Source organism: Amblyraja radiata, chromosome 28 (genome assembly GCF_010909765.2).
Source record: "Amblyraja radiata isolate CabotCenter1 chromosome 28, sAmbRad1.1.pri, whole genome shotgun sequence".
NCBI lineage: Eukaryota > Metazoa > Chordata > Chondrichthyes > Rajiformes > Rajidae > Amblyraja > Amblyraja radiata.
This window is the reverse complement of record NC_045983.1, coordinates 4789478-4803571: the sequence shown is the minus strand read 5'-3', so window position 1 is coordinate 4803571 and position 14094 is coordinate 4789478. Positions and strand designations below refer to the sequence as shown.

The window sequence follows — 14094 nt, the reverse complement described above, 5'->3', positions numbered from 1 at the left end:
AGCAGGGCGAAGGCTGTGGACGTCAATGGTATCAACAAGCTCATCAGCAAGGCTGGCTCCGTCCTGGGGGTGGAATTGGATTCATGGGGGTTGGTCTTGGAAGGGAGGATGCTCCTCAAACTGCGGAGCATCCTGGACAATACAGCTCACCCCCTCCATGGTCAACCTGAGGAGCACCTTCAGCAACAGACTGGTTCCACCAAGTTGCAGCACAGAACGCCACAGGAGATCCTTCTTCCCTGTGGCTATCAAACTGTACAACTCCTCCCCCTTCTGTCGTGGGGTAGACTGACTCCCCTTCCCCCTCCCCCCCCCCACCCCCGACCATCCCCAATCCTTTCCACTCATCCACCTTGTGTTTTATGTGGTATTTTGTGAGTGTGAAGAAGGATCTCGACCCAAAACGTGAACGATTCCTTCTCTCCACAGATGCTGCCTGTCCCGCTGAGTTACTCCAGCTTTTTGTGTCTATCTTCTGTTTAAACCAGCATCTGCAGTTCCGTCCTCCACATTGTGTTTTTGTGACTGTTGGCAGATTAATTTGCCTCCGGGGTTAAATAAAGTTCTACCGTATCATATCGTGTTTCCAAACCAATACGGCTTGGTTTGGTTTGGTTTAGTTTAGTTTGGTGTGTCCTTTGGTAAGTCTGGCCAGCCTCCGTGGAAACGCATCCTCACTCACCCATCTTCCTCTCTGTGTTACAGGAAGCAAGAGATGGCCAACGGAGCTGAGACGAGCACAATGAAACCTCACCTCTCGCCCCCTCACACCGCTCCCCCATCCACGAGGGTAGGTGGCTGCCGCCAAACTCTCCGTTTAGCTGCCTTATGCGCGGACGTAACACTCGCATTTCGTTTTTCCGGAGCCAACAAATCCCTATTTGAATGAATGAATGAATGAATGAATGAATGAATGAATGAATGAATACGTTTTTTGGCGTAGTAGTCACATACAAGGAATTTGCCTTGGTGCTCTGCCCGCATGTGACAACATGACATACAGTGACAGTTAGGAATGATACATAAAACATCAAACATTAATAATAAAACATTATTGATTAAACATGTGAATTAAATAAAATACCTGAGCAAAAGGAGGCTAGTTGCAGAGTAACTCATCGGGACAGGCAGCATCTCTGGAGAACGTGGACAGGCAACGTTTTGGGTTGGCTCCCTTCTTCAGACTGATTGGAATAGGGGGGGGGGGGGGGAGAAAGCTGGGAGAGAGATAGGGGCGGGACAGAGGGTCTGAAGGAGGGTCTCGACCTGAAATGTCACCTATTCCCACCGATACATAGAGAGAGAGAGAGTTAGCTAAAGCTCTTAGGGCTAACGGAATCAAGGGATATGGGGAGAAAGCAGGAACGGGGCACTGATTGTGGATGACCATTTGTGGAATTCCCTGCCACAGAGGGCAGTGGAGGCCAAATCACTGGATGGATTTAAGAGAGAGTTAGATAGAGCTCTAGGGGCTAGTGGAGTCAAGGGATATGGGGAGAAGGCAGGCACGGGTTATTGATTGGGGACGATCAGCCATGATCACAATGAATGACGGTGCTGGCTCGAAGGGCCGAATGGCCTCATCCTGCACCTATTTTCTATGTTTCTATGTTTATCATCATATTGAATGGCGCTGCTAGCTCGGAGGGCCGAATGGCCTACACCTGCACCTATTTGCTGTGTTTCTGCGTTTCTTTTCCTCCACAGATGCTGAGTGGAAGTGGCAAAATATAAACAAGGAATGTAAACAAAAAAGTACCGGAGTAACTCAGTGGGTCATGCAGCGTCTCTGGAGAACCTGGAGGGGCGACGTTTCGGGTCGGCACCCTTCAGGCTGATTGTAGTAAGGTGGAGAAAACTGGAAGAGAGATAGAGGCGAGGCAAAGTGTGGGGAGTGATGGGTGGATACAGGCGAGGGGAGGGTTAACAGGCAGATGTTTAGACAAAGGCCAGAGATAAGTAGCAGATAAAAGACTGTGAGACTAAGAAACAAGAGGCCATGAAAGGTGAAGCCAGAGGAAGGAACCAAACTCCTTATATTCAGTTTGGGTAGCAAATACCCCAATGGTATTCTCTACATTTAAGTAACTAAAGTAACTGAATGGGAAGTTCAGTAACTAACTTCCTCTGGCTTCACATTTCACATCTCTTCTCTCATTATCTCCTCGTCTCACAGCTTTTTATCTCCTTCCTTTCTCTGGCCTTTGTCATATTGAGTGCAGTGTAGGTTTACAAGGTTAATTCCGGGATGGCGGGACTGTCATATGCTGAGAGAATGGAGCGGCTGGGCTTATACACTCTGGCGTTTAGAAGGATGAGAGAGGATCTTATTGAAACATATAAGATTGTTAAGGGTTTGGACACGCTGGAGGCAGGAAACATGTTACATAGAAAATAGGTGCAGGAGTAGGCCATTCGGCCCTTCGAGCCTGCACCGCCATTCAATATGATCATGGCTGATCATCCAACTCAGTATCCCGTACCTGCCTTCTCTCCATACCCCCTGATCCCTTTAGCCACAAAGGCCACATCTAACTCCCTCTTAAATATAGCCAATGAACTGGCCTCAACTACCCTCTGTGGCAGAGAGTTCCAGAGATTCACCACTCTCTGTGTGAAAAAGTTTCTTCTCATCTCGGTCCTAAAGGATTTCCCCCTTATCCTTAAGCTGTGACCCCTTGTCCTGGACTTCCCCAACATCGGGAACAATATTCCTGCATCTAGCCTGTCCAACCCCATAAGAATTTTGTACGTTTCTATAAGATCCCCTCTCAATCTCCTAAATTCTAGCGAGTATAAGCCAAGTCTATCCAGTCTTTCTTCCCGATGTTGGGGGAATCCAGAACCAGAGGCCACAGTTTAAGAATAAGGGGTAAGCCATTTAGAACGGAAACGAGGAAACACTTTTTCTCATAGAGAGTTGTGAATGTGTGGAATTCTCAGCCTCAGAGGGCGGTGGGGGCAGGTTCTCTGGATGCTTTCAAGAGAGAGCTGGATAGGGCTCTTAAAGATAGCGGAGTCGGGGATATGAGGAGAAGGCAGGAACGGGGTACTGATTGGGGATGATCAGCCATGATCACATTGAATGGCGGTGCTGGCTCAAAGGGCCAAATGGCCTATTCCTGCACCTATTGTCTATTGTCTATTGTCCACCCAACTGCACATCAAGCCACCTGTATCCACCTATCACTCACCAAACTTGTCCCACTGCCACCTCTCTTCCGGCATTCTCCCCCCTACTTCAATCAGTCTGAAGGAGGGTCCCAACCCGAAACGCCACCTTTCAATGTCCTCCAGAGATGCTGCCTGACCTACTGAGTTACTCCAGCATTTTGTTTCTTTTTAAAAATAAAACAGCACCTGCAGTTACTTGTGTCTACCAAGACTGCCTTGAATTGGGAGCAACGAATAAACTGCTGAAGGAACTCAGCGGGCTAAGGGGAGAGGAAGTGCCGACATTTTGGGTCGAGAACTGGAATCAGTTCCTAAATCAATCCTTGCCTGAATTTGTGTAGGAAGGAACTGCAGATGCTGGATTAAACTGAAGATAGACACAAAAAGCTGGAGTAACTCAGCAGGCCAGGCAGCATCTCTGGAGTGAAGGAATGGGTGACGTTTCGGGTCGAGACCCTTCTTCGGACTAGTCAGGATAAATCGAAACGAGAGATATAGATGGTGATGTGGAGAGATATGGAACAAATGAATGAACGATATGCAAAAAAAAAGTAACGATGGCAAAGAAAGAAGAAGGGTCTCGACGCGAAACGTCGCCCATTCCTTCTCTCCAGAGATGCTGCCTATCCCCGCTGAGTTACTCCAGCTTTTTGTGTCTATCTTGCTTGAATCTGTAGAGTTTTGGAGAACGCACGGAATGTATGCTTTCTGCACAGAGGTTTATTATGTATAAGATCATGAGGGGAATAGATTGGGAAAATGCACAGACTCTTTTTCCCAGGGGAGGGGATTCGAGAACCAGATGACTTAGATTTAAGATTGAGGGGGAGGGGGAGGGGACAACTTGAGGGGCAACTTTCTCACACAAAGGGTGGTGGGTGTATAGAACAAGCAGAGGTAGTTGAGGCAGGTTGTATCACAACATTGAAGAAACATTTAGACAGGTACATGGATAAGAAAGGTTTAGAGGGATATGGGCCAAATGCAGGCAGGTGGGACTCGTGTAGATGGGGCATGTTGGTCAGCATGGGCAAGTTGGGCCTGTTTCCACTCTGTATAACTCTAAGTGCAGAGTGGCACAAATGGTGACACATAGGCGCAGCGGGTAGAGCTGCTGCCTCACAGTGCCACAGACCCAGGTTCGATTCCAACCTCAGGTGCTGTCTATGTGGAGTTTGCATGTTCACCCTGCGGTGAGTGCCTGGAACACCCTGCCAGGGGTGATGATGGAGGCCGATGCGATCGTGGCGTTTAAGAAACGTATGGATGGGGCACATGGAAATGCAGGGAATGGAGGGATGTATAAGAAGGAACTGCAGACGCTGGTTTAAGCCAAAGATAGACACAAAATGCTGGAGTAACTCAGCACGGCAGGCAGCATTTGAAAAGTCTGAAGAAGGGTCTCAACCCAAAAAGTCACCTATTCCTTTTAGTTTCGTTTAGAGATACACCGCGGAAACAGGCCCTTCGGCCCAGCGGGTCCGCGCCGACAAGCGATCCCCGCACATTAACACTATCCTACACCCACTAGGGACAATTTTTACACTTTTACAAAAGCCAATTAACCTACAAACCTACACGTTGTTGGAGTGTGGGAGGAAACCGAAGATCTCAGAGTAAAACCACGCAGGTCACGGGGAGAACGTACAAACTCCGTACAGACAGCACCCGTAGTCAGGATCGAACCCGGGTCTCCGGCGCTGCATTCGCTGTAAGGCAGCAACTCTACCGCTGCGCCACCGTGACTGCCCTCCAGAGATACTGCCTGACCCGCTGAGTTACTAGCTCCCATAGTAGCAGCCCATGTTAAGGATTCTGTACGTCCCACAGAACTCTGGAGAGAAGGAATGGGTGACGTTTGGGGTTGCGAACCTTGTTGGTCTTGGCATCATGTACGGCACAGACCTTGTGGGCCGAAGGGCCTGTTCCTGTGCTGTACTGTGTTCCAAGTATGAGGGATGCGGATGATTTCTCAGCCTCTCTCTTTATAGTCGCTGATCACACGCTGACTGCGGGGAACTGATTTGAGTCTGCTGAAGGGAAGCTAATTAATTAATGTGTTTTGGCTGCTACTTTCTATTGACTCTTGTTATTCCGACAACTCCTCGCTTCCGCCACCAGGCCATGATAAAGAGTGGCTTGTTTTCCCCACAATTAACCTTTACCAAATGACTCAGTTGGAAATTATTGGATTTTCTATAAAGTGTGTCTCCTCAAGTATGAGAAATGCTCTCAAAACATTTGTGTGGTAGCATAGAAACAGCACAAAGTGTGTCGGCAGGAACTTCAGATGCTGGCTTTCGACACCGAAGATAGAGACAAAACGCTGGGAGTAACTCAGCGGGTCAGACAGCAGCATCGCTGGAGAGAAGGAATAGGAGACCTTTCGGGTCGGGACCCTTCCTCAGACCGAGAGTCAGGGGAGAGAGAAAGCAGGCATGAAAAAGTTCAGGACAAATTGGAACCAGCTCCGATGACCAAGGATAGGTGGAGCCCACAATGGTCTATTGTTGGTTGTAGAGGAGGTGGGTGTGTATATACCCAACTAACAGCTAACAATGGCCTGTTTCCTTCATCATCGTTCCTTTTTTGCATATCTTTAATTCATTGTTCTTTATCTCTCTACATCTCTCATAGTCTATATCTCTCGTTTCCCTTATCACGAACCAGTCTGAAGAAGGGTCTCGACCCAAAACGTCACCCATTCTTTCGCTCCAGAGATGCTGCCTGTCCCGCTGAGTTAGTCCAGCTTTTTGTGTCTATCTTCGGTATAAACCAGCATCTGCAGTTCCTTCCTACTACATGCACACATATGTATATTGATTTGTATATGTATATACAGTGGCTTGCAAAAGTATTCATACCCCTTGAACTTTTCCACATTTTGTCACGTTACAACCACAAACGTAAATGTATTTTATTGGGATTTTATGTGATAGACCAACACAAAGTGGTGCATAATTGTGAAGTGGAAGGAAAATGATACATGGTTTTCAAATTTTTTTACAAATAAAAAACTGAAAAGTGTGGCGTGCAAAAGTCTTCAGCCCCCTTTACTCTGATACCCCTAAATAAAATCCAGTGCAACCAATTGCCTTCAGAAGTCACCTAATTAGTAAATAGAGTCCACTTGTGTGTAATCTAATCTCAGTATAAATACAGCTGTTCTGTGAAGGCCTCAGAGGTTTGTTAGAGAACATTAGTGAACAAACAGCATCATGAAGCCCAAGGAACACACCAGACAGGTCAGGGATAAAGTTGTGGAGAAGTTTAAGGCAGGGTTAGGTTATAAAAAAATATCCCAAGCTTTGAACATCTCACGGAGCACTGTTCAATCCATCATCCGAAAATGGAAAGAGTATGGCACAACTGCAAACCTACCAAGACATGGCCGTCCACCTAAACTGACAGGCCGGGCAAGGAGAGTATTGATCAGAGAAGCAGCCAAGAGGCCCATGGTAACTCTGGAGGAGCTGCAGAGATCCACAGCTCAGGTGGGAGAATCTGTCCACAGGACAACTATTAGTCGTGCACTCCACAAATCGGCCCTTTATGGAAGAGTGGCAAGAAGAAAGCCACTGTTGAAATAAAGCCATAAGAAGTCCCGTTTGCAGTTTGCCACAAGCCATGTGGGGGACACAGCAAACATGTGGAGGAAGGTGCTCTGGTCAGATGAGACCAAAATTGAAGTTTTTGGCCTAAATGCAAAATGCTATGTGTGGCGGAAAACTAACACTGCACATCACCCTGAACACACCATCCCCACTGTGAAACATGGTGGTGGCAGCATCATGCTGTGGGGATGCTTTCCTTCAGCAGGGACAGGGAAGCTGGTCAGAGTTGATGGGAAGATGGATGGAGCCAAATACAGGGCAATCTTGGAAGAAAACCTGTTAGAGTCTGCAAAAGACTTGAGACTGGGGCGGAGGTTCACCTTCCAGCAGGACAACGACCCTAAACATACAGCCAGAGCTACAATGGAATGGTTTAGATCAAAGCATATTCATGTGTTAGAATAGCCCAGTCAAAGTCCAGACCTAAATCCAATAGAGAATCTCTGGCAAGACTTGAAAATTGCTGTTCACAGACGCTCTCCATCCAATCTGACTGAGCTTGAGCTATTTTGCAAAGAAGAATGGGCAAAAATTTCAGTCTCTAGATGTGCAAAGCTGGTAGAGACATACCCCAAAAGACTTGCAGCTGTAATTGCAGCGAAAGGTGGTTCTACAAAGTACTGACTCAGGGGGGCTGAATACTTTTGCACGCCACACTTTTCAGTTTTTTATTTGTAAAACAATTTGAAAACCATGTATCATTTTCCTTCCACTTCACAATTATGCACCACTTTGTGTTGGTCTATCACATAAAATCCCAATAAAATACATTTACATTTGTGGTTGTAACGTGACAAAATGTGGAAAAGTTCAAGGGGTATGTAAACTTTTGCAAGCCACTGTATATATATAAAACAAAGGGATTCGAACAGTGGAACTAGCAGGATGACTAGGGTGGGGAAGGGGCAGAGAGAGAGAGAATGCAAAGGTTACTTGAAGTTAGAGAAATCAATATTCATACCGCTAGGATGTAAGCTGCCCAGGCAAAATATGAGGTGCTGTTCTCCGATTTGCGTGTGGCCTCACTCTGACAGTGGAGGAGGCTCAGGACAGAAAGGTCAGTGTGGGAATGGGAAGAAGGGTTGCCAACTGTCCCGTATTAGCCGGGACATCTCGTATATTGGTCTAAGTTGGTTTGTCCCATACAGGACCGCCCTTGTCCCGTATTTGACAGCGACTACTCGGGTCGAGGGGACTGTCGGGTTGGAGCGCCGCGTCCGGGACCGCCTCACCCGTCCTGACGTAGTGCAGCCCATGGAGCGCAGCATCAGCGCCTCGCCCGTGGCCATGTCGCGCGACCCGGGCCAAAACTCCTCAGCTGGCCCGCCGGCTGGGCTTTATGTGCAGTCCAGCACCCGGGCCAACTCATCATTCTCCCAGCCACGGCCGAGTCGGTCAACGAATTGCCGTCGGGAATTTGTCCCTTATTTTCACCTTTTGTCCCTTATTTGGGAGTGAGAACATTGGCAACCCTAATGGGAAGGGCATTAATAGATGTCGTTTGGGTCGGGATTCTTCTTCAGACCGACCAGAGATTTGCCAGATGTTGAGTTACACCTGCAGTGCCCTATGCTGACATGCATGTAGAGCTATAGGCTGTGAAGACTCCATCTTGTGTGGTTGGTAGAATCATGAGCATGTTCTCAGTTTATTCCCTTGTTACCCCAGAATGAAATGAACTTTGAGTAAAGAAAGCAATCAGCACTTTAGATTTGGCTAACATGTTATTTTCTCAGCATTCTGCACATCGACAGCATCAGTAGATAGAGTGAGGAAGGCGTATGGTGTGCTTGCCTTCATTGGTCGGGGCATTGAGTACAAGAGACAGGAAGTCATGATGCAGCTCGATAGGACCTTGGTTAGGCCGCATTTGAAGCATTTCCTGCAGTTCTGGTCACCCAATTAGAGGAAGCATGTGGAGGCTTTGGAAAGGGTATAGAGGGAGTTTACCAGAATGATACCCGGAGAGGGTATTAGCTACAGGGAGAGTTTGGACAGACTTGGATTGTTTTCTCTGGGACGTTAGAGGCTGAAAGGGGTATATAAAATGATGAGAGGCATAGATAGGGAAGACAGTCAGAAATTGGTCTCCAAATTCACCTCAGCCATCAACTGGGATTGACCAACAGACAGTGTTAGAAACACAGAAACATAGAAAATTGGTGCAGGAGGAGGCCATTCGGCCCTTCGAGCCAGCACCGCCATTCATTGTGATCATGGCTGATCGTCCCAAATCAATAACCCGTGCCTGCCTTCTCCCCATATCCCTTGATTCCACTAGCCCCTCGAGCTCTATCTAACTCTCTCTTAAATCCATCCAGTGACTTGGCCTCCACTGCCCTCTGTGGCAGGGAATTCCACAAATTCACAACTCTTGGGTGAAAAAGCTTTTTTCTCACCTCAGTCTTAAATGGCCTACTCTTTATTCTAAGACTGTGGCCCCTGGTTCTGGACTCACCCAACATTGGGAACATGTTTCCTGCATCTAGCTTATCCAGTCCTTTTATAATTTTATATGTTTCTATAAGATTTCCCCTCATCCTTCTAAACTCCAATGAATACAAGATTGAACAATGTGAAGAAGGGTCTTGGCCTGAAACGTCACCCATTACTTCTCTCCAGAGTTGCTGCCTGTCCGGCTGAGTTACCCCAGCATTTTGTGTCTATCTTCGAACACTTTCACAGCAGGATAAGTCCAGGTACGCCTGAAGGAAGCTCCCTCTTGTGTTTAATCTTAAAATAGCGGATTTTATCACGACTTTTCCCATAGAGATTTGCAGCACGGAAACCTGCTGATCACACTACGGGTGCTGTCTGTACGGAGTGTACGGAGTTCTTCCTGTGACGCGTGGGTTTTCCCCGAGTGCTCGGATTTCCTCCCACATCCCAAAGGTGTGTGGATTTGCAGGTCAATGGGCTTGTAAATCGTCCCTAGTATACAGGGTAGAACTAGTCTATGGGTGATCGCTGGCCGGCGTGGACTCGACGGGCCGAAGGGCCTGTTGCTAAGCTGTATCTCTAACTAAAGTAAGCCAATAAACTAGTGTATGGGATGATTGATGGTCAACATGGACTCGATGGGCCGAAGGGCCTGTTTCCTTGCTGCTGGTCTAAACTAAGCCAAACTAGTAAACTATGTGGACGTGTGATTGATGGTCAGCGTGGGTTCGCTGGGCCAAAGGGCCTGTTTCCATGCTATATCTCTAAACTAAACTAAACTAAATTAATAAACTAGTGTGAACGGGTGATCAGTGGTCAGCATGGACTCGGTGGGCCGAAGGGCCTGTTTCTACGCTGTATCTCTAAAGTAAACTAAAAGTCGGTCCTCCAAGACGCAATGTGTACGGGGTGACATCTATATGAAGGACATTGGTTTCTCCGAATGATAAGGTGATTCCCATTGACAGCAAACAAGATGTAGCACTGTACTTTGACAGTGGCAGTGCGGTGACACTAATACTTGCTATCCTATGCTGGTACATAACAGATTGTTACCTCATCATCTATATATCACCTAGGCTACGACTGAATACCTCGTTCTCCATTCATAATGTGGACATTGTGAGTTAATTAAAAATATATATGAATCTGAAAGATGCAATAATGCCGCTAATGAAATTGTCAAAAGCAATCCTACCGATATACAGTATCTGCAGTAACAATGTAACAAGGAATAGTAGAATTAGGCCATTCGGCCCATCAAGTCTACTCCGCCATTCTATCGTGGCTGATGGGGTTATGGGGAGAAGGCAGGAGAATGTTGAGAGGGAAAGATCAGCCATGAGTGAATGGCGGAGTAGACTTGATGGGCCGAATGGCCTAATTCTGCTCCTCTCACTTCTGAACTTATGAGAAAGCTTTTCACTGTACCTTGGTCCACGTGACAAGAAGCATTACGTGTCACGGCAGTGGTCAGACATTACAATAATGATGGTTTGACTAAAAATCATCACCTTGTTGGGAGTGTACTACAGGCCTCAAAATAGTTAACGGGTATTAGAAGAGCGAACTTGCCAGGAGGTTGCAGGCAGCTGCAAGACTAATGGGGTTGTCACAGTAGTAGAGGATTTCATCATTCCCAATATAGGCGGGGGCTGTCATAGTGCAAAAGGCTTAGACAGGGCGGAATTTGTCAAATGTGTTCAGGAAAGTTTCCTCAGGCAATATGTAGGCAATATACATGGGACAGGGCAATGCTCGATCTGGTTCAGTTTAGTTTAGTTTAGTTTAGAGATACAGCGTGGAAACAAGCCCTTCGGCCAACCGAGTCTGCGCCGACCCGCGATCCCCGCACACTAGCACCACTATCCTACACACTCGGGGCAATATACAATTTTGCTGAAGCCAATTGTACCAGGGGTACATGGTGGTGCATCGTTAGAGTTGCTGCCTTACAGCACTTACAGCCGGGTTCGATCCCGACTACGGGTGCTGTCTGTACAGAGTTTGTATGTTCTCTCCGCATGGGTTTTCATTGAGATCTTTGGTTTCCTCCCACATTCCAAAGACGTGCAGGTTTGTAGCTTAATTGGCTTGGGATGAATGTAAATTGTCCCTGGTGTGTGTAGGATAGTGTTAATGTGCGGGGATTGCTGGTCGGTGTGGACTCAGAGGGCCGAAGGGCCTGTTTCAGCGCTGTATCTCTAAACCAAACTAATCGATACTACAAACCTGTACGTCTTTGGAGTGTGGGAGGAGGCCGGAGCTCCCGGAGTAAGCCCACGTGGTCACGGGGAGAACGTGCAAACTCCGCACAGACATGCACCCATAGTCGAAGCCGGCCTCTGGCGCTGCGAGGCAGCAACTCTACCCCTGCGCCACCATACCACCCCTCTTCGGAAATTGGGAGAGGCAATGAAAGTCCTCTAGAGCTGCTTCATGACCCCCTGACTCTCATCGTCGATGCCCCTAACGGAAAGACTTGATACTTTCTCCCTGTCATTGCAGTGAAGAAAGTCCTTGCCTTCATTGTAACCCCCTCAATCCCTCTGGATTTCTCAGGAGTTGGAAACTGTTTCTGCCTTCGTACAAATGCCCAGAGGACGGTATCTGCATGTTAATCGTTTAAGAAGGAACTGCAAATGCTGGAAAATCGAAGGTAGACAAAAATGCTGGAGAAACTCAGCGGGTGCAGCAGCATCTATGGAGCGAAGGAAATAGGCAACGTTTCGGGCCGAAACCTGGTTTCGGCCCGAAACGTTGCCTATTTCCTTCCCAAGGGTTTTGGCCCCAAACGTTGCCTATTTCCTTCGCTCCATAGATGCTGGTGCACCCGCTGAGTTTCTCCAGCATTTTTGTCTATCTGTATGTTAATTGCTGGCTGCAATTTAAAAGCTGCATGAAACTAATACATTATCTTGAGGAGATTTATGATGTCAATGATTTCCCAGAATTGATGAAATGTAATTTCAATCGTCTTACAAGATATAGTTAACTCTGCGTTTGTGGGCTCATTAACTGCACTTGCTTTCCACCCAATAATAACACATCACTAGAGTCATAGAGTGATACAGCATGGAAACAGACCCTTCGGCCAAACTTGCACAACATGTCCCAGCTACACTAGTCCCACCTGCCCGCGTTTGATCCATATCCCTCCAAACCCGTCCCATCCATGTACCTGTCTATCTGTTTCTTAAATGTTGAGATAGTCCCTGCCTCACATACCTCCTCTGGCATCTTGTTCCATACACCCACCACCCTTTGTGTGAAAAGGTTACCCCTTAGATTCCTATTAAATTTTTTCCCCTTTGCCTTAAATCCATGTCCTCTGTCCTCTCCATGCACCTGTCTAATTGTTTCTTAAACGTTGAGATAGTCCCTGCCTCAACCACCTCCTCTGGCTGCTCGTTCCATACACCCACCACCCTCAGTTTCCTTTTAAATCATTTTCCCTTCACCGTAAACCTATGTCGTCTGATCTGATTAGTTAGCATGCAAAACAAAGCTTTTCGCTGTACCTCGGTAGACGCGACAATAACGAAGTTAAACTTAAACCTAATCCCGGTAACTCCCGACCACATCCTGGACCTCCATCTTGACCCAGGGTCTCCCACATGGGCCATACTCTAACGGGCATAGGAATGTGGGCTGTTTCGCTGGCAGTCATAAAGGTGCCGGGGGTGCGGATATGGGCGCGCCCTGGCCTGTTGCCATGGCTACCTGTCCGGACCCTCCCGCCTTTGACTGCAAATAGGTCAATAGATCTCTTACAGCTATTGTTCCCGGCAATGCCGCTCCCTTCTCCGGGGCTGGGTCGACTGTTACCGGGGTCCTATCCCCCACTGCTCTACTTGGGTTTCTGCACTCCCTCTTGTAGTGCCCGGGCTTCCCACACCCATAGCACACCAGCCTCATCTCGGAAGAGGTCTGGCTGCCTGCTTGTTTCCACTGACTCCTTTTGGGGGGTGCCGGTACTATTTCGTGCACCTTGCCCTTAAAGGGCTTCTCCTCACTTCTCTCTCCATTGCGGTATGCAAGGGTGAGCTTCCTGATCACCTCCGCCTCGTTAAGGTTTGGGTCAGCTGGGTCGAACCAGTGCTCGGCCTTTGCCCTAACTCGCGGGAGGCAATTCGCCACCAGAGTCTTCAGCCAGTAAGCTGTTCTCTCATCTAAATTCTGCCTATCTAAAGGCATCCCACACGCTTCCTCATACACTGCCCACAGCCTGTCTGCGAACATGTCTGGGGACTCAGCTACCTGCTGCTTCGTCTCCCCCACCCTGGTGAAAGGACTACCTTGATTCAGCCCCATGGCCTCCAGAACCGCTGTCTGTGCCGCTACCCATGTTTCAGGTCTTCCCCCTTCCCTGGAGGTCACCGCCTTGCATAGGTATGAATCTAGGGTCATCAGTAGCAGCTTTACCCGTTCTACCTCATCGCAATCGTTTATGTCGGCTGCCTGCTGCACCTCCATAAAATGCAATGACGGGTCTCCCGCCCTGGTTAACTTGGGAACCTGAGCCACCATCCACCTCAGCACATGTGCCCCGTGGGGAATGATGATATCACTCTCTATGGGCCCCCTATGGCCCCCCTATTTCCTTTGCCGTACCGGGCACATCTGCCCTACTCGGGGCTGTTGCCCCTTTACCCCCGGCTCTCCCACTATGATCGGTAACCCCACCACCTCGTGGTGTGCTACACATGGCGCGGAAGCCGCTAACTGATGCTCTCCCGCCCTTCCTTGGGCCTCCCCGGACAACCCGAACCCCACCTGCCGACCCGGACCTATCCCCGGCGCCTCAGGAGGCGGTCTATTCCCCTTTGCCCCTGGGGAATCATCTGCTGAGGGAAGCCCTCTGCCC

At 48.2% G+C, this 14094-nt stretch overlaps 1 protein-coding gene across 7 annotated transcripts in view; it reads left to right on the top strand.

The window, feature by feature from the left end:
• rap1gap2 (RAP1 GTPase activating protein 2) overlaps positions 1-14094 on the top strand; it is a 257951-nt gene that overhangs the window by 156760 nt on the left and 87097 nt on the right. For all 7 annotated transcript variants that reach the window (XM_033045634.1, XM_033045635.1, XM_033045633.1 and 4 more), the window contains exon 2: positions 706-790. In XM_033045634.1, the coding sequence (XP_032901525.1) occupies positions 706-790 (85 nt within the window). The remainder of the gene's footprint in view (positions 1-705; positions 791-14094) is intronic.